At 40.6% G+C, this 24,685-nt stretch overlaps 1 protein-coding gene and 1 non-coding gene across 3 annotated transcripts; both read right to left on the bottom strand.

Moving 5' to 3' along the window:
- Nucleotides 1–11,743: 11,743 nt before the first annotated feature.
- Nucleotides 11,744–14,931, bottom strand: LOC124258451 (heme-binding protein 2-like). Of its 2 annotated transcripts, none has more exons than XM_046692551.1 (4): nt 14,806–14,931; nt 13,989–14,124; nt 13,574–13,754; nt 11,744–12,230 (listed from the first exon to the last, which is right to left on the bottom strand). In XM_046692551.1, the coding sequence occupies exons 1-4, from the start codon at nt 14,920–14,922 to the stop codon at nt 12,059–12,061; spliced, it is 606 nt and encodes a 201-aa protein (XP_046548507.1). In that variant the 5' UTR covers nt 14,923–14,931; the 3' UTR covers nt 11,744–12,058. The 2 variants fall into 2 exon arrangements, with proteins under 2 accessions (XP_046548507.1, XP_046548508.1); XM_046692552.1 differs by having other exon boundaries at nt 11,744–12,206.
- A 1,006-nt stretch (nt 14,932–15,937) lies between these two features.
- Trnae-cuc lies at nt 15,938–16,015 on the bottom strand. The gene has a single exon. It is a non-coding gene; the product is annotated as a tRNA-Glu (tRNA).
- Nucleotides 16,016–24,685: the final 8,670 nt, after the last annotated feature.

Below are 24,685 nucleotides of genomic sequence, written 5' to 3'. Positions count from 1 at the left end.
CTGGAGCTTGTCTCGAACTTGCATTCCAAGATAGGTGTAGGCATGATCTTCCACATGCTGCTCTCCTTGCAACTTGACCTATCGACCATTAATTTAATTTTGTTATTTTTTACAGATGAAAAATAGCATGCAGCAGAGAGGGTTCGGGTGATCCTGGCACAGACAGGCTGGTAAGGTTCGTCATCAGGCCTTGCCCCCTCTACACACAGCCCAGACAGTGAATGGGACTTCACCCAGGAAACGCTGCCTAGTCGAACCTACCAAGAACTTTCCGGAGAATATATACTCTACTCCCGGTAGAGAACCCGGGCACCGTCCTGATCTGCGTCAAGAGATCAGGAGGTACCAAACCAAGGGCACCGAGAACAATGGGGAGCCTGTACTTGGGATTCAAGCGAGACATTTCAAGGGAGAAGCCCCCATATATGTAGCATAATCAAACTGCTGTCAAAGGGACAGAAAATCCAATAACATAAATTCATTCATTGGCTTTATCAAAAAGGACAAGATCAGGTTTATTGACAGGAATTCCTCTGAGGCTGTATATGGGCCTATTCCAAAGAAGACTAAAAGCATTATTTTCCATGACGCCCTAGACATGTTCAGGGTCGTACCATGGATGGATCTCGTAGTCAAAAGCCACAGGCATGGTGAAGATGGCAGTAGAAGCAACGAGCCATGCCATCATCTTTAAGATGTGCTGTTTGTACCAAGAAGGGCATCCACTGACAAGGCGCTGGACACGTACAATATGGTGAATGTCACAAACACTCTCTTACTGACTGAAATGAACGAGACCCTTTACATTACATATATAATAGACCAAACCATTTCAATACGTTTCCTTAAAACTTCATATATTCAAACGACATAATTGTTTCAATATGGATCCAAAGTACACCGAAATTCTATCTCCTTTGTCTGTTTAATGTATTCAGCAAACATTCAGTGTATCCCCTCTTATAATAAACCCCCCTCCGGGCAGGACCCTTAATTCTCAATGCTATCGGTAAATATTAATTAACACCTTCCTACGTCGGCGGGTCTTACGTACGGACATGTGCATAGGTCAGTGACCGTGAACACCATGAATGTAATGTCCCAATCTATAAAACCTGACTGATATGATCAGTCGCAGAGACAAGCAGGGGACGAGACGGTGTCCAGTCAAGGAGACGGGCCCAGATCATCGACAAGAGCTGGTGGAATGTGCGACTACTCGTGGCGTCAGCCAGGGCCGTCGCCTCATCAACGACTACGTCGACGGCGAAGAATCGCCCTCCGACTTCTGCATGTATGTAAGTGACAGAGCGGGTTTCCCCACATTGACCACTCGGTCTCGGTGTGCGTTCTGTCACGTGATTGACATCAACTTGTACGATTTCGACCATTATTCCCTAACCATAATAAAACATGGCTGCCGTCTTCTTAAATTCTACCGCTGACATTTGTCTTCCGTCCGTTGTCAACCATCCTGAACTACCACCTGAGAGCGTTCCCAACGCCCTTGGTCATATAGATATTGCTTTCTGATGTTTCTTGCCAGTGAGTAAATGATGTTTATAAAAATAATAATTTTTTACGCCGTTAGACTTAAATTAATTAAATTACCTGCTATGCACCCGCTCTTTACAGGTAACCTTACATAAGGACCTGTGTAATAGTGTAATACCTCAACAATGTCTTGTCATCGTAAACAGATTAAGTGTCACATTCCGAGCTGAAGGTGCCTTTCTATGGCTATCTTGCTGCCATCCAACCCTATGTTCATACAAGCACGCAGCACTAAACGATAACCTAATCCGGATATCCCGTCATACCCTGTCATACCCTGTCATGCAAACCCTGTACGGGTGTTTTACGTCCTACAAACTCCGTGCCTCTATCATATGTAAACTGGATATTCATTTCAGAGCCTCAGCGCATGTAAAACCTTCAAGTCATCATTATCATCATCGTCGTCGTCGTCGTCATCATTATCATCGTCGTCGTCGTCGTCGTCGTCATCGTCGTCGTCGTCATCATCATCGTCGTCGTCGTTGTCGTCAGACTCAATTTAAGTCTACTTCCTGGCAGTTACCACTATTCCTTGATAACCAGGTACAACCAATAAACGTTCGCTCACATTTTCCCTTTCCCTGACAATCTGGACAACGTTAACTCTTCAAAGGGTTCACAGCGGATTAGCCTAGTGTTTACAGCTTTTGCTCGTTCGATCGATTCCCAATATGGGTACAATATGTGAAGCCCCTCACTCATTCAGTCACAATGTATCTGTATATGTTCGTTTGCGACTATTTCTGTTTCGATGTTATGAATAATATTCATGGTAAGAGGCAGTGTTAGCTGCTTTATCATTGTTTCAGCCAATCTAATGGCAGTATATAAAACTAAAAACATTTATAAAACTTACCATGAAAAGAACATCATATGCAACATAAAAAACCATAATATAACTGTGTCTAGAGGTTTCAAATGACATGACCATAATCATTCAAATAATCACCAAATATATCGTGAGGTCTTGATCGATGTTGCAACCTTGATCAACCTCGATGCTCGAGTGTACCTCAAATGTTGCTAAAAGTAAATACCAACGACTGGGTCAGGAGGAATGCTGCTCCACAAATAAGAGTAAACTGACAATTGGAAAGCTGAACTCATTGCTCTTGTGAAGAGATTTTTGTCACTTTGAATCTATATGCATAAACCTAAATATGAAAGCCACTGAGTAATCTCTCTGGCCTTCTTAACTACAGGTTCAGTTGGGAAAACCAATGGAAGGGGAATGGTTGTTTCGAATTGGCTTAAGTAAATCTCCTTTGCCAGATTACCTTGTTTTGATACTGACAACCCATTATGAAAGAAATTGGCAAGAAGGGGAGAACAAACTGGTGCCCATTGGGAATTTCGCAAAAACTTCTCAGTAGACTTCAGAAGACACATGAGTTCAGTTCGACAAAATGTTCTGTGCGGCTGAAGATAGATGTGTAAACTATACAGCTGTCTCACCACGTATATTAGTTTTTCCTTAAGTTTATCAATTATAGACCTGTAGGGACTATTCTGGATAGTTCTGCCTCACTGTCAATACAAAATCCTTTCCACATCCATAAGAAATCTCAGCTAAAAGCAAAGTCGACTAATATTTGGCATATTATTTTGATTATCTTAAACTGTGAGATGGAAATAGCAGCCTGAACCGTTGCAGTTAGGGCTGAGAAAAAGAGAGAGCTATACTGAACCACAAAACAAATGTCGCACCGACAGCGTTTTCTTAAAGCACACAATTTAATTTACTCTAAATAACAATCAAAACGGAGGATTGAATTGACAATTATGGTTAACACATTTTCGGGAATCACATTTAGAGTTCACACAAACAAAATCTCCCAAAATGGTACCATTAAGATACCTCAAAATCAGTATTTTGTGTGGCCTCGATGGGCATCGATGAAAGCGTTGCATCGTCTGTACATGGAATGAATTAGCCGATTGATGAAGGCCATAGGCACTCTGTGAAACGCCTGATCGAGTCCAGCAGCAGTTGTTGGCCTTGGGTGGAGGTCATTCAGTCTTTGAATCTCGTCCAAAAGGTGTTCTATTGGACTCAAAGCAAGGCCGAGAGCAGGCTATTGTTGGGTTTGAATGCCATGTTGTCTTAGGTAGACTCTGGCAGTGTGGGCACGAGCGTTATCTTGCTGGAAAATGTGATTTCTGTAATGTTCAAAATGTGGTACAACGTGGTCTTATGACTTGGTCAATATATAGCGAGCAGCTGTCACGTCATTTCCTCATCCTGGACCGAGATTCTGGAACACCACGGTGCCAACTATCTGGTTCAGACCGATTGCACCACACTCCATTATGCTTGGACCACCCCATGAGTCCCTTTCAACAATACAATCATTGGGAAACAGTTCCCCATGCCTTCGCCATACTCTCACTCTGCCATCGACTGTCGAAACACAATATCGGCTTTCATGAGAAAAGAGTACAGTTCTCCATTGTCGATAACGCCAATTTCGATGCTGAGTTGCCCATTGCAGTTGGGTTTGGTGATGATGAGCGGTGAGGACTACGATATGGTCTGTGACAGCTGAGGATTTTCCCGCGAAAACGTCGACGCACTGTATCGGCACTGATGGGTCTGTTGTGAGTCCCAATGGTCTGACGTGCTCTTTCCGTCTCTCTGGGGAAGCGATCCTGCAGATGGTGTCGGTCTTGACGTCGTGGTGTTACTGAAGGTCGCCCACTGCGTTGACGGTCTTGGATGCTGTTAGTGACCTGATACCACTCCTGCAGTCGGTAGACTGTTCTAACATGAACATTAAAATGATTGACTACCCTCCGTGTAGTCTGGCCAACTTGCAATCGTCCCAAAACTTGGTTCCTCTGATCTCTCGTAAATCGTGCCATGGCGATTGTGTCAAAACAAAAATGACTTCAAGCGGGTTTAGGACTCGCTTTCATTAGTAGGGTTGTCACGATATGCACGTGCATTTTCATTTTCACGAATGTCATACGGAACCTTTTAGCACGTCTGCCATTTTAGGTGCGTTTAGTCGATATGCTTTTTCACCAGAAGACAAACTGATGTTGGTAATAACTACCAATTTGGACTGAAAAACATGTTAATAAAACGATACAATTATAATGAAAACGGCATGTTGTATGAACAAAATCTTGTATTTGGTTTTGAAAAGCGACGTTTCTTTTGTGGTTCAGTATATGTGTGAGGGATTGCGAGACAGGTCACTTCACGGTGTGTACATATAACAGAAAGTGATCAAAGTGGCAAAGGAAATCGAGCCATCTCTCATTACGACTCTACGCAACGATTGACATATACCAGACTGCATCTTACTCCCGAACAATAATAGTAAGAAAATACGTTGGAAGTATATACATGTATATATACCAGAAAACAAAAAGTATGGGGACGTCCTAAAAATTGATATATATATGGAAACTTAAACTTCATATATAAACTTAAACGTGGTGAGGTCATTTATACTCTAAGGTAAATGCAACTTCTTGTGTGCTTAAGGGGCACTTTAAACATGGTGGAACATGCATTGAAGGAACTGAAGCAATATTCGCTGAGTTGAGTGAAATGAAACATTGTTAAAAACAGCGAAAAACAAGGGTGCTGAAACACACCAGAGCCATTATTGATTCAAAAGTTGACCCAAGCTGCATCCGCTGAGTGGAAAGTCTGTCTTCCACACGCACTAGGCTGTTGTGTTTGCGTGTTTGAATCAAACATGGTGCTGCTGTGTTTCAGGGCCCTTGTTTTTCGCTGTTTTTGACAATGTTTCATTTCAGGGTGTTCCCTTACTTTTTGTTTGTAGTATACTTGCAAACCTGCAAAAGTACCAATTCGACACTTGTTCTGACTGTCAAGTATTTAGTCAATGTAATTCATGTAAAAAGCATCATCCGCAACAGTGATGCTGCAAAATTATTGGCATTATGTTGCGAATGTGGAGTTATTTTGATTATCTCGCAATAAGGTTGAAATAACTCTTATGTTAAAATGTAACTCAGTCACTACTGTGGTTATCAAATACGTTTGTCAAAATTTGGACAAGAAAAATGGAACTCAGTACTGTGTGCATTCAAGCTAGCCAGTGTCCATATATTGACCAACTACAATCAGTATATGAGGAATTTCATTGTAAACAACCACCAACAGTAAGTGAGCGAATGAGTAGGGTTTATACCGCTTTCAGCAATATTCCAGCAATATTCCAGCAATATCATGGCGGGGGACGATCATGGCGTCAGGTCAGCACAAAAGGCTGGCGATTGAGATGTTTTATGTTCTGATTTTGTCTGTTGTTGAGCTTTTATTGCTTTTAAGAAATTGATAATTCACATATTGGGGCCTCACAGTCCCTAACAATAATTGTATCGCTTCGCGAAACAACTGTAGACTTTCCTCGGGTACAGGCCTTAACCTCGCATCTTTCTGGGTGTCTCTTTCATTTTTTTTAATATAATTGTTTTTCGGGGTTTTTGTCGTATGTTCAAGCGTTAGCAACAGACACGACTTGACGTTAAATCGCTCTGTTTACAGCTCGAATAAAAATGAAGAATTATTGTCCGTTGTCCAACAGTCGCCAGCATGGACAAACTGGCCCAGGTTGAGTTAACCTGGGCCAGATGAAACAAGTGGTCAAGTGGTTGGACAATTGAGTTCCACATGGTCTCCAACATAAATAATAACCTATTATGTATTTAGAAAGGACACCATTGATTTCGTCGATATCTACAACCTATCCATAATTAATCAAACTATTATCACGTATTCTACCATGACTTCAGTACTGTAATACTGGATTGTGATTGGTTAATTAAAGTCATTCAGAGGTATATAATCACGTTATACACCTCTGATTTTCAAACGCAGTAAGTATCATAATAATGCGGATATGTTAGAATGGAGATAAACACATACTGTGTTGGAAAATCAGAGTTATGTAACAAAATTATAATACCTCTAAATTTTTATTTAAAACCTCGCGCTATGCGTTCGGTTTTAAATCAAATTTAGAGCTGTTATGATTTGGTTAAATACCTCTGATTTTCCAACACATGTTTATCTCCTACCTATATGCACACGATCATGCACCTACCAGTACTATTGTTGTATTGTGTAATGAAGTCAACTTGATGGCTGTAACGTGCTGTTACTGTTCCACCTATCATGATTGGTCTAAGGTCATTTTACTTTTAAAAAGCAGATTATATTCTACTAACTGAATCATACAGAATGGATGTTTTTATGCATGTAAAACATATCTCGCTACTGACATCCTAAGAAAATATACCTACTTACCATCATTTACTTGTGCGTTTGCGCGTCGTTCCGTTGTAGGTTGTGTGCACGGAGAAACGCCCAGGACTATCAGCGCGTCAGTGCATCACAGCTCAAATCACACAATAAGTTTAGTTTAGCCCTCCCGCAGCCTGTTATTGGTTACGTCACCTGACGTGGTTTTACGCAAATAAAACCTAATCTCTGGCTGATACATCTCCTTGTAGGGTATAAACAAAGGGGGTGAGTTGTTGTGATATTGTATGGTCCATTTCCGATTTGCTACAGCGCTAAAGTTTTAAAAAGTATTTGCATTGCTTAACGTCGTACTTAGTAGTGGTCTAAGAACAGCACGGGGGTCTGTTAATAATAAGTCTGGACCAAACAATCCAGTGATCAACAGCATGAGCATCGATCCGAGCAATTGGGATACGATGACTCGTGTCAACCAAGTCAGCGAGCCTGACTTCGCGATCCCGTTAGTCACCTCTTACGACAAGCATATGTTGCTGACCAATTCCAACCCGGATCTGCATGGGTTTCATTCATTTACATAGCACGACAAGCAGAGCTTGCAGGGGACCAATTCTATCTAAGATGGCCCATGTATTCACCAAATAGCCACCTATTTATAGCAATGGATGGGTGACTTTGAAAATTAATTTGTCTATGTTGACATGTTTCTGATGGCGGGGCAAGGTATTCATCATTTTTATACCCCCTTATCATGCACATGTGAGCATACGTAGGTAAATATACATAAAACTGACTGAGTTTGGTTTTACGCCGCTTTTAGCAATACTCCAGCAACAACACGGCGGGGACACCAGAAATGGGCTTCACACATTTTACCCATGTGGGGATTCGAACCCGGGTCTTTGGCGTGACGAGCCAATGTTTTAACCACTAGGCTACCCCACCGCCCTTAATATACATAAACAAGTCGTGTAAACGCGTTTAGTATATTTCCCGCCGTGATATTGCTGGAATATTGCTAAAAGCGGCGTAAAACCAAACTCAGTCAGTCAGTCAGTTTAGTATATTTACACCAGGAACATACTGGTATCATGTCCGGAGCAGCGAATGTAAATCTATACAATGGAAGCAACAAAACACTTTCCACATTCATAAGAAATCTCTGCCCAAAGCTGGGTCGATTGTACATATATGTGACTATATCATATAAGCAATATTTGTTTCAGCAGTATTACAGCTGTATGATGTTGTTTGTAAACAAATCGGGTCTAAACCAGACAATCCAGTGATTGTCACAATGGCACCATGCGATACGATGACAGAGCATGTGTTAATGAATCCCTTTGACAGTGATGATACCAGGTGTTCGCGAAAAGATGTGCGTATCCTGCCCCACCAGTGGCACAAAAATGCTAATTCTAGTCATTTGTTCACCTGAAATAATTCGGGAACGTATAAGTCAAAAAAGGGAATTGCATCGGACATCAGTTCTGTCACTGATACATCAAATTTGGAAATTTCCTCCTCATGTCTACCATAAAACTTCTTGAAAGCTTTACTGAGGCCTTGAATGTTGGGACCTTGATCAAACAACTTCTGAGCAAGAGTGGCATGACAAGTCCAACTTTGTACCGTATGTATATTTTTATGCCAAAGCCAGTGTCGATGTGATAAGTATTATATCTGTTGATTTAATTTGACAACAATGAACAGATGGGGAACCTGTCTGTATTCACAGACAGTGTTTTGGATTTCAAGAACATTGAAATTTGTTGCGTCTTCCGAATATATCTGTAAGGTATATAATATTATTATAATATATTTATACAAGAGTTAATTTGTATGTGGAAGCATTGTAAATTTACATAATCGTACGTATGTATGTGCAAACGCAATTACGTGAGTAAATGTGTGCATGTGAAGTATATGTCACGGTTAAAGAGTCTGAATGCGATATAAAACCAACATGCTTGTAACAAGCCTCATTCACATGGACGAAAAATACTGATGCTAGTAAATTATCTCACGGTGTATATATACTCACGTGAGCTAAACAATATTTACATTGTGGTCACATGACGTTCATATGTGGCCGAAGAAAATGTGTGTAATAAAAGCAAAGGGTTTATAATCATTTGAGAACTACGAATGTGTCCTTCAAAGGAAAGAGTTCTTGACTGATGAAACATCACGCAGTACTTAGTACATGTGCTATGCGTAAAGAAAACATCACATTTTTGTTTCACTTTCGTTTTCTATTGTAACCAAATATCACAGAACCAATTGTCCCACACTGGTAACTGTGATATGTCTTCGCCATAACTTAGTAAAATGGATTAGCTTGTCTACTAATCGGGTGTCTGACGTCATATTGTGAAACAGCCTTTCCAGCAAATCCCGCTCCACTATGTGCGACAGGTCTAAAACAGCCTATGTTCACAGTGGAGAGAGAAAAGAAACCTACCGCTTTCAAACAAGGCATCGCTTGCAGCAGGGACCTGACTCCAAGTGATTGGCTGTTTAACATTCATGGCAAAGAGCGTCCTTTCCCGTCCATTTTGAAAAATAATATTGCTAATACTAATATACGGGTAAGGCGGGGTGGGATCGACGTTTTTGTGTTTTCAATGACAGTTGCGGTCGTCATTCGTCGCGATTCAACCACTTGACATCGTTTTTGATAAACAGAGCTACACGGATTTTCTCCGTCTCGTGTTAAAATTTCTCTTCTCCTGCTAACGCTTTCTCCTCTCGTCCTAACGCTTTCTCATCTCGTGCTGTCGCTTTTTCGTCTTGCCTAACGCTTTCTCGTCTCGCCCTAACTCTTTCTCGTCTCGTGTAAACGCTTTCTCTTCTCGTCCAAATGCTTCTCTTCTCGTCCTAACGCTTTCTTGTCTCGTCCTAACGCTTTCTCCTCTCGTCCTAACGCTTTCCCATCTTGAGCTGTCGCTTTCTCGTCTTTCCTAACGCTTTCTCGTCTCGTACAAACGCTTTCTCTTCTCTTCCTAACGCTTTCTTGTCTCGTCCTGACGCTTTTTTCGTCTCGTCCTAACGCGTTCTCGTCTCGTGCTAACGTTTTCTTGTCTCATCCTAAGGCTAACTTGTCTAGAGCTAATGCAGTGTGGATCATCACACTTGAGATAGCTAATGATAAACAGAGGTTTATAGATGCACATGACTCGGACTCGTCTCCTGCTATCACTTTCCCGTATCGTGTTATGGCTTTATCGCTATCGTGGGCGTAAGTCAAGTCTATAAACCGATGTCCCGTCTCTGCCTCCATGACTCTATTAGTATACTAACCAGGCTAGACAAGTATCAATATCTGTCTCTCTGATCAGGAACATAGGAAGTTAGTAATAGTGACATATAACGAACATCGATTACGATTTAAAAACTGGTGTGTTGCGATAAATTAAATAAACTCACCAGCAACTCTTTTCGCTCGCTGGTATCACTTGTCAAAGCCATAGTCGAAGTTAGGTTCTCTTCACTTGAGAACGTGGTTGGTAAACAGAGGTTGTACCTGCGTACAACTATTTCCTGAACTGCGATCTACCCCACTTCGTCGTATAGGCACCAGTGAAGCTTGAATCATAGATTTGTGTATTATCTGAAGGACAGGTTGATGTTTTTTCTCGACATGGCTGCATAATGGTATTCCACACGTAGTTATTTGACTAATGTAACGGTTATCTTATCGATATACATGTATCAACGTTCCGTCTTTGAAATCACTAGCCATCTGCTTGTATTATCATCGATCACGTGTATTTGGATTGTTGATTGCTGCAAGGTGATATAGGGTGTATCAGTGTGTCGTAATACTACTGTAACTAATACGTTCTTGTGACGAGGTGTAAATATACCGTTATCGTGATTAAAATAAACGTTACGTCATGTCACTAGCGCGGCCAACATGCGGCTCCTGTTGCGGCAGATCAGTGACTCAGTGAGGTCTAATAACTAATGCAGGGTACTAATTATGTCATTGTCTCAGTCTGTTTTCGCATTTTTACTGTCTAGACGAAGACAAAATTTATCATTCAAAACTGTGTTCCACAGGAGATATTGCTTGTGTGAAATCACACGATATCTCCTAGGAGATAACGTTTTCACAGTAGATTTTGTACAATGCCCTGACAATGCTATGACGTCATGAACTTGATGACGTCACAATGACATGACATCGCTGCACTGCAAGTCTAATGGCAGTACCCTGTTCAGTGGTGCTAAGTATTCATTGAAAATTAAAGAAGAGTGAGTTTGGATGATAAATAGAATCTCACCCTCGTGTCTTCTGATATCAAATATATATCAACACTCGTTAATACGAGTAACTTTATCAACTCGTGGTGATATATTTGATATCAAAAGACACTCCATTAAGATTCTCTATGTATCATTTGGAACCTACGGCGGAATTTCTGGGACATTCGGTTGGAAAACATGACTACAATCTTAATCTATTAAAGTCATGAAAAATGTTAATGTTATTCTTCCGAAGTTTAATTTGTTGAAAAAATGAATATCTGTCAGTAATTGGAACTTTCGTACATTTGAAAACAAATATAATGCCATTTTTACTCCGTGGATTGGAAATAATGGGGTATTACACGGAAGGTCGTTTAGTATCCTCTGTGTTTCGCCGCACTCAGTAGGATTCCAGTTATGTGACGACAGGCTGAAAATAATCAAGACTGGACCAGACAATCCAGTGATCGACATCATGAGGATCGACCTACGCAATTGGGATACGATGACATGTGTCGACCAAGTCAGCAAGCCTGACCACCCGATCCTGTTACTTGCCTCTTACGACAAGCATGGGCTTGCTCAATGCCAGTTCTAACCCGGATCTTCACGGGTACATGGGTTAATGAAGATGCAATGTTGTTGAGGCACCAAACTCAATCGAAATCAGAATGCTAAAATCTAAACACATTCTTTCAAATGTTTATTCATGAACATTTCCTACAAATGTGACACATAAATTATTAATACAACAAGTATTTCTCGCTGATTCAGTGGTAGCTAACATCACATAGGGATAAATCTAACTGTACGCGTCTCCAAAAGTCATATAAATCAATAATTATCAAATTTGGAAAAACGCCAGTTAACTGGTACTACAGACTTCTTTGATCAGGTGACGAAAGCAATGGACAAGTGATGTGTGCAAGACACACAAGTGTGTTTTTCATTACTATCTTCCAGTCGGTTACTAGCCACGGGCGGGGCTGAAGCTGTGGCGGTGGCCTAGTTCTTTGCCAGCCACACCTCATTATGCCTGTTAGCTCTCCTGCTGGGTGGGTCAAACTCGGCCTTATAGAAGTAGCTGTTGTCGTACAGTGTGGGGTCGCCAATGGCACTTCTCAACTGGGACAACTGGGTGAGAGTTTGTTCCCTGCGAGCAAAGCCGTCAAAATGCCTGAAGCAAATAAAGTACATGTCATACACAGAACGAGAACAAAGATCTCACTGTCAGCAGTTTTCTGGGTTATTTTAGGTTCTTATAGTTGATCTGTCGTAACAACATTATAGTATCAAAAATACCAAAAGCCATCCTTTCGTTTCTTGCCCTTGTTGGATCTTTTAGCTAATGTAAATTATACATAACATCTCATTGTAAACTCTGAAATTGTTCGTTTCGTTTCTTTTACCTAGTTTGTATCATACATAAATATCCTATTGCTAGCCCAGACAATTTTCGTTTTGGTACTTATTGCTTAAAAATATCATAATTTTAAGCTATGAAAATGTTCGTTAAAGGCTTTCTTATTAGTGAGCGTTATATGATTGATGTGAAAAGGGGTATCCGTTCATATCAGGAACTTTTCACTAAACGATAATATATCCTTGGTGCGAACGGTATCTAAGTTCGTTTTATTCAGTTATTATCCCAAATAATATCATCAGTGTGAAGAGGACACCAACTAGTTCCTACTTTTTTACTGAATGTAGTGCAAGCATCAAGTAGTAGCAACAGTAAGCATGTCATCGGTTCCCAATTGCGTAGAAGAGGCTCATGATGTTGATCATTGGAATGTCTGGTCCAGATTCGACTATATACATACCACCCCCATATAGCTGGAATATTGCTGAATGCAGCGTTAACGAACTAACCAACAGGCAACTTGAGCGCCGTGTTATTTAGATATCGGCTAGAAAATACACAATACTTTATGGAATAAAATGAGCCGAGCATTAAAAATACAGTATTTTTACCCAGAAGCCATTGTGGACAGTGAATCACCATTTGTGTGATAGCCTGAAGTACAAGTCATACATCATGGAAGATGTATTTCAAACTGATATTTACACGAGAGTATTGAACCTGAAGGGTTAAAGTCGATCAGGGTCCAGTTTCACAAAGCGATCTTAGCGCTACGGCTGTCTCTATGTTAAAGTATTGGAGCTACGACAGCCGTAGCGCTTTGGTCGCTTTGTGCAACCCGACCCAGAGCGCCGTGTTTGGGTGTACAGAGAAAGGCGCGCAAGAAAACTGCGATTTTGTGATAGATTCCTAGATTCGCCTTATTATGGGTGTTTTAGGTTTCCATGGTCGTGGTTTTCATCCATGTGGATATCGGTTAAATTGTGCTTCTCTTTGGGCTTTCAGTCCACATCAAACTGTGATACAACTCAAATAATTTGCATATGCGTTAAACTCACTTACTCACTCACTCAATCATTCACGCACGCACGCACGCAAGCACCCACTAACTCATTATTGAAGCTGTCTGGTTGTGCCTATTCGGAATACTCTCTCACCTGACGTACACCTCCTTTGCAGGCCATTCAACGATGGTAAGGTCAAGGCCAAGGGGATTGGGCGTATTCTCTTGCATGGTGAATGGCACCATAAAGAACATAGTCAGAGACCCATGTTGAAATACTGGAGTTTCTGGTTCAACCCTGGTCACCACTGGTGCGGTCATGGGGATTCCGATACCTTGAAGTAAGATTATAAAAACGGTGACGTTAGAAATACGTTATATGACGTTGTCAGAAAGGAAGTGTTTGGAAGGCTCTTGTAATGTCAACTGTAATGTTTCAAGTAGCAGTAGCAGCATGAAACATTTGTCTTTCCATACCCAACATTTCATTATTTAAGACTGATTTTGTTTGTGTTTTTGTCTTTGCATTGCACATATCAACAAGTACGTCACATTAGTTTGACACCTACTTTGGTCATTCGCTCCATGGATGTAGTCATACAGCTTCAGAAACAGCGACCTCTTGACCGCCAACCAGTTGCCCCTAGTGACCACACCTCGTGCACTCACCCACTTGGATGGTCCGTACCGCCGCAGTTGGAACCCCTTAAACACAGGATAATGCACCTCACGGGTAAGTACAGGGAGTGATATCTGACAATATATGCGACAAAAACCTATCCACATACATAACAAATTTCTCCCAAAAAGCAGGGTCGATTGTTTGTTTGTTTGTTTGTTTGTTTAATGCCACAGTCAGCAATATTACAGCTGTACGACGGCGATATGTAAATATTTTAGTCTGGACCAGTAAATATTTGAGTCTGGCCCAGTAAATCTTTGAGTCTGGACGATCCAGTGATGGATATCATAAAACACGATGACGGAACATGGGTCTATGAATCACTGTCAAATATCAAAGTGAATGCACGCGTCAAATACATGCAAAGGCGAGTCAATCGTTCACCTGAAAACAATCCAAAAGCCCATGTATGAAATGAGCTTCAGTATGCTCCCTCTCACAGGGGAGTATATCTCGTTAGTGTTATCAAATAGTCTGATCTGAACAGAAATTATAGTATTTCTAGATCAACGTAGGATCATTCATAATACAAATATAAATATATTTGTATAAATAGTTTTAAATGATACTTTAATTAATAATTCGATATTTCCATTAACAATCAGAAAAATAGGCCCCACTTAATAGGTCGTGGACAAAAGGTATTTTCTCTTATATAGAAATATAACCAAATACAAATTCTGGATCGAATTGAAGCATCTCACCTCTCCCTCCCGAATGACCTCGAAGGTTGCGCAGTCACTCCTATCACACGATACGGAAGTATGCGGCAAGGCACCCACGCAGGTTGCCATAAGAACAAAAACTATTCCGCACTTCATCGTGATTTTGTGACCTGTTACAACATCAAAGAATCAATTAATGCTCACAAAATATACTCTCAGGTAACGAAGATTATTTTGCTAATAAATGCACATGAAAAAACATTTGTTTGGATTTTTAGAATTATGACGCAATTTCTTGATTTTGTTCGAAATATAGCCTTTCCCTCATTACTAAGTTTGTCTATATCATATTCTGTGTTACTGTTACACAAACACGGTTTGTTAAGAATGTTTCTTTTATCCTTTCGCTTTTTTAACGATCGAATCTTATCGAGTCAGTTGCATAAGTCGACTTAGATAATGAGACTTCATTAGATCTGGGAACGCATGGACCTTGAAGATCCGGGTTAGAATTGATCTTCAGCAACCGATGTTTGTCGTAAGAGGTGACTTACGGGATCAGGAGGTCAGGCTCACTAACTTGGTTGACACATGTCATCGTATACCAATTGCGTCGATCGATGCTCATGCTCCATCATTTACAGACCGCCCCCAAATAGCTGGAATATTGCTGTGTGCGGCGTAAGACTAAACTCACTCACTCAGTGGGAACGCATGATTCCTTTTGATTACTGCCGACAAAACATGAGTTTGGTTTAACGCTCGTCTGAACACTATGTCAGTTACACCAGGGGAAAACCGGTGATGCGGATCATGGCCGTTTAGCAATTTAGTTCATCCTATGAGCACGGATATACAGCTGACCAAACGTGAACGGGACCCAACCCGTGTCACTGGATTCTGACACTTCTAAGGGACGCGACTCTGATAGTAATAATAATGCTAATTTTTGCGCCTAGAATCCAACGCGATGCTGTTCTCTGGCGTTACATTATTACCCTGACGGAATTGTACTTGTAAGCTGCTACTAAGCGCTAAGCGCGACCGTATAGGTCCGTACATCCGCTTTTCAGGTACCCATTTTAAACAGCTGGGTGGACTGAGTGCTATGTGGACGAAGTGCCTTGCCCAGGGACACAACACAGTATGAGACCCAGGTCACACATTTTGGTGTCTCAACCGGGATTCGAACCCGGGCCTTTGGCGTGAGAGGCCAGCATGCTAACCACTACACCACTGTGCTCCACACCAATGCTAATATGAGCGAGCTTTGGCAACAGGGACCCGTTTCACAATGCGATCGTAGCGCTATTACTGTCGTAAGTCTATGTTAAAGAATGCGAGTTACTGTCACCTTAGCGCCACGATCGCTTTGTGAAATATGGCCCTGGGCCCCTGTCACCCTCCGACTATTGGGAATATCTATCGATTTCTGAATGGCATCGCTGATGTTCAAGGATATCGTACCTGTAATTAAGGAGTTTTTTCAGATACAAGAGGTTAAACTGTATCTGTACAGATACACTTTAATGAACATCCAGCTTAGAAACATCCCACAACAGACATATTGATACAACAGATATGTAACATAGAGGTACTTACCGTAATGGGTGCCTTGCTTGTGACACCACTGACCAGAAATGTTTCCATTTTAAGGAAAGTCGGGTGTCCCTGATTGGACGATGGTCTTTGAGGTGATATCTCATGGACCAATAGCAGTTGATCATGCCAACCCCAGTATATGAGCGTTATCTTAAGTCTTGGACAGTGGCACGGGGATTGTTTGTCGTACAAGGTTTATCTGTAGCTCGAAAACGTCCATCTTCTTATCTGTTATCTTGTGACATTGCAGAGAAACCTTGCATTATGTGTCGTAACAATGTGTAAGACTTTGATGCGGGAATCATCCCTGGCGATACAACTATGGATTACCCGATAACTGTACGTACATCGATAATATTGTACTTAAAGCTTTTACCGTGTAAACCTTGTACCCTGGGTGTAATCTGGTGATAAGATATTTGAGTCGGATGTTTCTTTGAGGAATGGGATGCGTATCTACTTTTTACAATGTTTCCTACTGCATTTAAATTAAAAAACAAAATATACTGTACATTCCCAGCTAAATTAGATAGTTATTGTATTATCTGTAACTTTCAAATTTCTAATTATTGACGTGGGAGATTTTAAGAAGCATTGCATACACCCTTTACGAATTTTAAGATATTTCATATATGTATTTTTACGCCAAAGAGTAACCAGCCTCTAGTCGACGTTATACATTTGTTCTGTCTACTCTAGTTGGTGTTTACAATGTGTTCTTTACACTGTAGTGGGTGTATCCTCATATACGTTATCATTGTGGTTTGTATACTCCAGTGTAAAATGGTAAATAAAGTAAATAGTGGGAGCACTCCTTACATACCATCTCAATGTGTTTTGTATACTCCAGTGTTAAATTGTAAATATAATAAACAGTGGGAGCACAAAAAGTGTCAACAACGTCTTCATCTCATGCGTAAATTGAGATCTTTTAATGTTTACCCATCTGTGATGTCATCTTTTTATGTAGCATTTATTCAGAGTATTTTAACATTTTCCTTCCATTGTTGGTACGGGTCTCTCTCAGTTCATCTCAAAGCTAAAATAGACAAAATTGTTAACACTGCAAGTAAAATCGCTGGAGTCAGATTTGAATGTTTATCATCAATATGTGAGCGGCAAATAATGAATCAAGCTGTCAAAATCATATCTGACCCTACTCACTACTTAAATTCGGAACAAAACCTTCTCCCTTCAGGCCGCCGATACAAAGTTCCAATTGTGAAAACTAAGAGAGACCGTACATCCTTTATTCCAAGTACCATATCTCTCTTAAACAAATGTGAAGATGCCTAAATCAAAGAATTTATGTAAATATGTTTGGTATCTCTCTAATGTGTCAGTAGCTCTGCTGATGTAACACAAATTCCTGAAAAGGCATTAAAGTATTATTCTATTCTATTCTATACTCAAGTGTATATACCCCGTTTATACTGTGGTCTGTACACCCTAGTGGGTGCACTCCTTACATATCATCTCAATGTGTTGTGTATACTCAAGTGTACATATCCCGTTTATAGTGTGGTCTGTACACCCTAGTGGGTGCACTCCTTACATATCATCTCAATGTGTTGTGTATACTCAAGTGTATATATCCCGTTTATAGTGTGGTCTGTACACCCTAGTGGGTGCACTCCTTACATACCATCTCAATGTGTTGTGTATACTCAAGTGTATATATCCCGTTTATAGTGTGGTCTGTACACCCTAGTGGGTGCACTCCTTACATATCATCCCAATGTGTTGTGTATACTCTAGTGTATATATCCCGTTTATACTGATTTCTGTACACCTTAGTGGGAGCACTCCTTACATATCATCTCAATGTGTTGTGTATACTCAAGTGTATATATCCCGTTTATACTGATTTCTGTTCACCTTAGTGGGTGCACTCCTTACATACCATCTCAATGTGTTTTGTATACTCAAGTGTATATATCCCGTTTATACTGAGTTCTGTACACCTTAGTGGGAGCACTCCTTACATACCATCTCAATGTGTTTTGTATACTCCAGTGTACATACCCCGCTTATAGTGTGGTCTGTACACCCTAGTGGGTGCATACCTTAGATACTGTCGAATTGTGTTTTTATGCGCCAGTATAAACGGGGTATATACATGTACTGTGTTCTGGATACTTCAGTGACTATATTTTACTCATATGTGTACTCCAGTACATATAAACCGTTTATGCTGTGAAAGTATTTTCTGTATTTTTTAGTGGCAGTACTCCTGATATATTGTTACATCAGTGGGGCAGCCTAGTGGATAAAGCATTCGCTCGTCACGTCGAAGACCCAGGTTCGATTCCCCACATGGGTACAATGTGTGAAGGCCATTTCTGGTGTCCTCCGCCGTGATATTGCTGGAATATTGCTAAAAGTGGCTTAAAACTAAACTCACTCATTCACATATTTTTACATAGCGTTCTATATGCTTAACTGAGTAAACTCTATACATAGCATCGTATTGCCCGTATAGCCGAGTGTGTATACCCAATATATACCGTACATATCAACTGAGTTCTGTCTAATAGTGTTTATACCCCATACGCGCGGTCACATATTTGTTCTGTTTACATCAATGTGTATAGCTCATATAGTGCAGTTTATGTTCTGTATACTTTAGTGTACACTAAATAGACTGTGGTATGGAGCTGAATATACTCGTTAATGCATCCTTATATCCATGCTGTCTTACTGGGTGTGGTATACTCTTTTTATCCAGTATGTTTGAATATTTCCTCCAAGAAAACAGGTTTCCCACATGTTTGTAAAAATTAAAAACATAAGGTTTTTCCAAGATATTTTTATGGATTAAACTTCTTTTTAATTTCTCTCACGACGTTTCGAGACCATTCCAGGTCCCTTCATCAGGTGAACTTACATACCATCTCAATGGGACATATGTTTACCTGATGAAGGGACCTGGAATGGTCTCGAAACGTCGTAAGAGAAATTAAAAAGAAGTTTAATCCATAAAAATATCTTGGACATCAATGTACAACTTCTAAATGCCAGTGAAAGACATAAAGGTTTTCCTTAAGAGGAACATTTTTTTATGGATAGACAACTTCGATTTCTATATTGCAATAGATGTTACGTTTCGGTGTAGATGCTAACACTATTGCATCTATTGCAACAATGAAGTTGTCTATCCATAAAAAAAATTCATCTTCATTATTCCAGCTTCGAAATGACACTCAAAGGTTTTACTGGTTCGATCATTCCAAGAAAAAGAATTGTAGCAGAAATATGTAAAGTCCCTGGCAAATGTCTCTCATAGCAAACGTGCGAATATTGCTACCCCAGGGAAGATTTCGGATCAACTTAGGCCCGTCGTACCTTCTAATGTACAGACTTGACTGAATGCTTGTCACCGTGCCTGGTGAAAATAAGAATTGCCAACCATATGTCCCAATGCAATATAAACAACGAATATATGCATATGTTTGTGTACAGTTACTAAGTGAATATACAACTAATATAAAAAATATAAAATATAGTCTACAAAATATGTATGTTTTGATCCAAAGACACTTGCATAGTGATATATTTTATGTTTATTTAACACACCACAAAGAACATGTAAAATCGTTCATGAATCTTATATGCCTTGACAGTACCGTTAACACTGGAAGGTATTTAGGGATGGCATCAACACATTGCGTGTTCGCCTCGTCTCTGACTGTATTATTCTTGGCCTTGACTCGTTTCCATGGAAACGTCAGCCATTGTAGTTAACCTCAGACATATATGATGGAGCAGCTTTCTTTGTGACTCCTCATATGATCTCAAGATTTACTTTGTCCATGTCTCCCAACCAAGGCCGGGTTCAAGGTCAGAGGGAACAAGAGATGTACTCAACAGTACACACGAGGTGTTGGAAGGCTCAAAACTAAAGCTCCGACAGGCTTCTGCTACTGCGCAAGATGATGCGCATCGTATCCGGGAAGGCGCGACCAGTTCCGCTAAGACAAGGCCCATTCTGTTTTTCTGGTCCTCCCCGATCCTATGCCAATGTCCTGTTATGAAGCCTGCAAATAAAATATTACATGTAATAAAAAAATATGGTTGGGTGATCTAAGGAATTGAATTTCAGGTTTTAGGTGCTCATCTCGAGCATGACAAGCGCTGTGCTGTTCACTGTTAATTCAATCTGCTTAAAGGGTATTCTAATATAAGTACAATGCGCAAGGTCTGAAATAGTTACTCACACGCATAAAACTAACTATCAGCCCTGAGGGAAGCCACCATATAATTTATTCCAAAAAATACGTATTTATATCACGATATTAAATTAAAAAGTTCGAATGGATTAATGCAACGTTGCATTAAATTGCCTCTCGCGCCCTCTACCAGCCGAACATTATTTCAAGCGAATCCCATAGAGTTATGTCCCTTGGAGCGCACTTTATGAATATCCACAACTTGTGATTGAATCGAGTTCGGCACGGGGCGGTGGGGTGGCCCAGTGGTTAAAGCGTTCGCTCGTCACGCCGAAGACCCGGGCTCAATTCCTCACATGGGCACAATGTGTGAAGCTCATATCTTGTGTCCCACGCCACGATATTGCTGGAATATTGCTAACAGTGGCGTAAAAGCAAACTCGCTCACTCACCAGCTCGGCAAACACCGACAACACGGCTTTGCGACTGTTTTCAATGTACGGAGCCATTGTTTACATTCCATATTCCCTGTTTGGAAACTGTTCGCCTCAAAGTTTCAATTATCGATTTCAGGCAAGTTGCAAGGAATAATAAGTCTGTTGTTGCATCAATAAGTAGCTTAAATATTGCACATATCCCAAATATGTATCATATATGCCAAAATATTGTCGAAAATGTGTGACAGTGTGCCTTTAAATACAACGGTGTTTGACTGTATGGATGTGAAATCGCAGAGTGCGCAATCTGGGGCGGAAGCGCTCGGTAAATCTCCAAAAGACAGTCAGTCTGTCTCACCCGTGTCCTCAGCTACATCGAATTCGCATATGGAGTCCAGTGGCATTATGCACGGAATCGGTTCCCATGAGTACATCCCAACTTGCCCGTTGAGGCTGAGGCAATGATCTTTGAAAATGGAAACACCTTTTAAAGGTATGCATATACATATACTATCATAAGGTTATATGTTATGTAAATAGTGTGTGAGTGAGTTGGAATTTACGCCGCTTTTAGCAATATTCCAGCAATATCACGGCGGGGACACCAGAAATGGCCTTCACACTTTGTGCCCATGTGGGGAATCGAGCCCGGCCTTCGGCGTGATCAGCGAACGCTTTAACCACTAGACTACCCCACCGCCCCTGCTATGTTAATAAATCAACACAGCGTTATGACATCGTGGTTACATACTGCTTAATATATACTCATGCCAATAATGGTTGTCACCCCTTTCAATTTTTTTAATTGGAGAGGGGGTGTGGGTGGGGTGTGAGGTGTGTGTAGGGTTGGGGGGGGGGTGACAACCATTATTGGCATGAGTATATATTAACACTTTAATAGCATTTTGCCAGAATATTTACTGATCGGACACTTATCTATATGCATGCACACAGACATGGGTCCGTAGTTTCATTTACTGAAAATTACCTCGACTTAAATTTAACACTAACACTAGCCTTGTTTACATACACACTTACCCGCCAAAGGTGGTTCCAGAACATATATCTTTGACCAGAGGAGAGGCGTGTTGTCCTCCCATATCCATGTTTGGTCTGTGTCCACCTTCATCCCCAGCCACACGGGGTTCCCCACGATACCTTGACTGTCCCTGCATACAAAAGTACGGGCAGTATTCACGAGGCAATTTTAAAGGATTTTGATCAATGTCCTGGGAAATTGTATATGTATGACTGTGGAATGTCTCGTTTGAAGATCTCTAGATTCCTGAGTTTTGGTCTAACGCCGCTAAACACGATAACAGGTATTCCTTGTTGTGAAGGCACCAACAATGAAAGGTCAACTATCTATATATGTTCTATAACCATTCTAAAATATCAAGTTGGTTGGTTGGTTTGTTCTTTAACGCCGCACACCAATATCCCAGCTATATGTAAAAATCGAGTCTGGACCAGACAATCCAATGATCAACATCATGAGCATCGATCTACACAATTGGGATACGATGGCATGTGTCAACCAAGTCGGCGAGCCTGACCACCCGATCCCGTTAGTCCCCTCTTACGACAAGCATGGGTTACTAAAGACCAATTCTAACCAGGATCACGGGTTTCAAGTTGGGTGGTGACAATTTTTGTCAGTTACATGCCTACTGCAGAGTAAAGACAGTTGTTTTATCAAAATACCTGCAACCAGAAACGTTACAGACATAACGTGTCGAAGACCGAAGGAGCATCCTCAACATAAGGTTACATAGGAGACTTGATATTGTCCTACGTCATTCTCATCACAATAAGGTTACATACGAGACTTCACGTTGTCCGACGTTATTCTCATCACAATAAGGTTACATACGAGACTTGACGTTGTCCGACGTTATTCTCATCACCATAAGGTTACATACGAGACTTGACGTTATCCTACGTTGTTCTCATCACAATAAGGTTACATACGAGACTTCACGTTGTCCTACGTTGGAGCTATTCTCATCACAATAAGGTTACATACGAGACTTGACGTTGTCCTACGTTATTCTCATCACAATAAGGTTACATACGAGACTTGACGTTGTCCTACGTTGGAGCTATTCTCATCACAATAAGGTTACATACGAGACTTGACGTTATCCATTAACAATTCTCATCACAGTAAGGTTACCTAAGAGACTTTATGCGTTATCCTACGTTGGAACTATTCTCATCACAATAAGGTTACCTAAGAGACTTCACGTTATCCTACGTTGGAACAATTCTCATCACAATAAGGTTACATACGAGACTTGACGTTGTCCTACGTTGGAACAATTCTCATCACAATAAGGTTACATACGAGACTTGACGTTGTCCTACGTTGGAGCAATTCTCATCACAATAAGGTTACATACGAGACTTGACGTTATCCTACGTTGGAACAATTCTCATCACAATAAGGTTACCTAAGAGACTTGACGTTATCCTACGTTGGAACAATTCTCATCACAATAAGGTTACATACGAGACTTGACGTTGTCAGACGTTATTCTCATCACAATAAGGTTACATACGAGACTTGACGTTATCCTACGTTGGAACAATTCTCATCACAATAAGGTTACATACGAGACTTGACGTTATCCAACGTTGGAACAATTCTCATCACCCTAAGGTTACATACGACACTTGACGTTATCGTACGTTGGAACTATTCTCATCACAATAAGGTTACATACGAGACTTGACGTTGTTCTACGTTGGAACTATTCTCATCACAATAGTGTTACATACGAGACTTGACGTTATCCTACGTTGTTACATACGAGACTTGACGTTGGTCTACGTTGGAACTATTCTCACCACAATAAGGTTACATACGAGACTTGACTATATCCTACGTTGGAACTATTCTCATCACAATAAGGTTACATACGAGACTTGACGTTGTTCTACGTTGGAACTATTCTCATCACAATATTGTTACATACGAGACTTGACGTTATCCAACGTTGGAACTATTCTCATCACAATAGTGTTACATACGAGACTTGACGTTATCCAACGTTGGAACTATTCTCATCACAATAAGGTTACATACGAGACTTGACGTTGTTCTACGTTGGAACTATTCTCATCACAATAGTGTTACATACGAGATTTGACGTTATCCTACGTTGGAACTATTCTCATCACAATAAGGTTACATACGAGACTTGACGTTGGTCTACGTTGGAACTATTCTCACCACAATAAGGTTACATACGAGACTTGACTATATCCTACGTTGGAACTATTCTCATCACAATAAGGTTACATACGAGACTTGACGTTGTTCTACGTTGGAACTATTCTCATCACAATATTGTTACATACGAGACTTGACGTTATCCAACGTTGGAACTATTCTCATCACAATAGTGTTACATACGAGACTTGACGTTATCCAACGTTGGAACTATTCTCATCACAATAAGGTTACATACGAGACTTGACGTTGTTCTACGTTGGAACTATTCTCATCACAATAAGGTTACATACGAGACTTGACGTTGTCCTACGTTGGAACTATTCTCATCACAATAAGGTTACATACGAGACTTGACGTTATCCTACGTTGGAGCTATTCTCATCACAATAAGGTTACATACGAGACTTGACGTTGTCCCACGTTGGAACTATTCTCATCACAATAAGGTTACATACATCACAGACGTCCTACGA

This window comes from Haliotis rubra, unplaced genomic scaffold (genome assembly GCF_003918875.1).
Source record: "Haliotis rubra isolate DU_JTF1 unplaced genomic scaffold, ASM391887v1 Scf694, whole genome shotgun sequence".
NCBI classification, from domain to species: Eukaryota; Metazoa; Mollusca; class Gastropoda; order Lepetellida; family Haliotidae; genus Haliotis; species Haliotis rubra.
The sequence above is the reverse complement of the archived record's forward strand: the minus strand, read 5'-3'. Positions and strand labels throughout refer to the sequence as shown.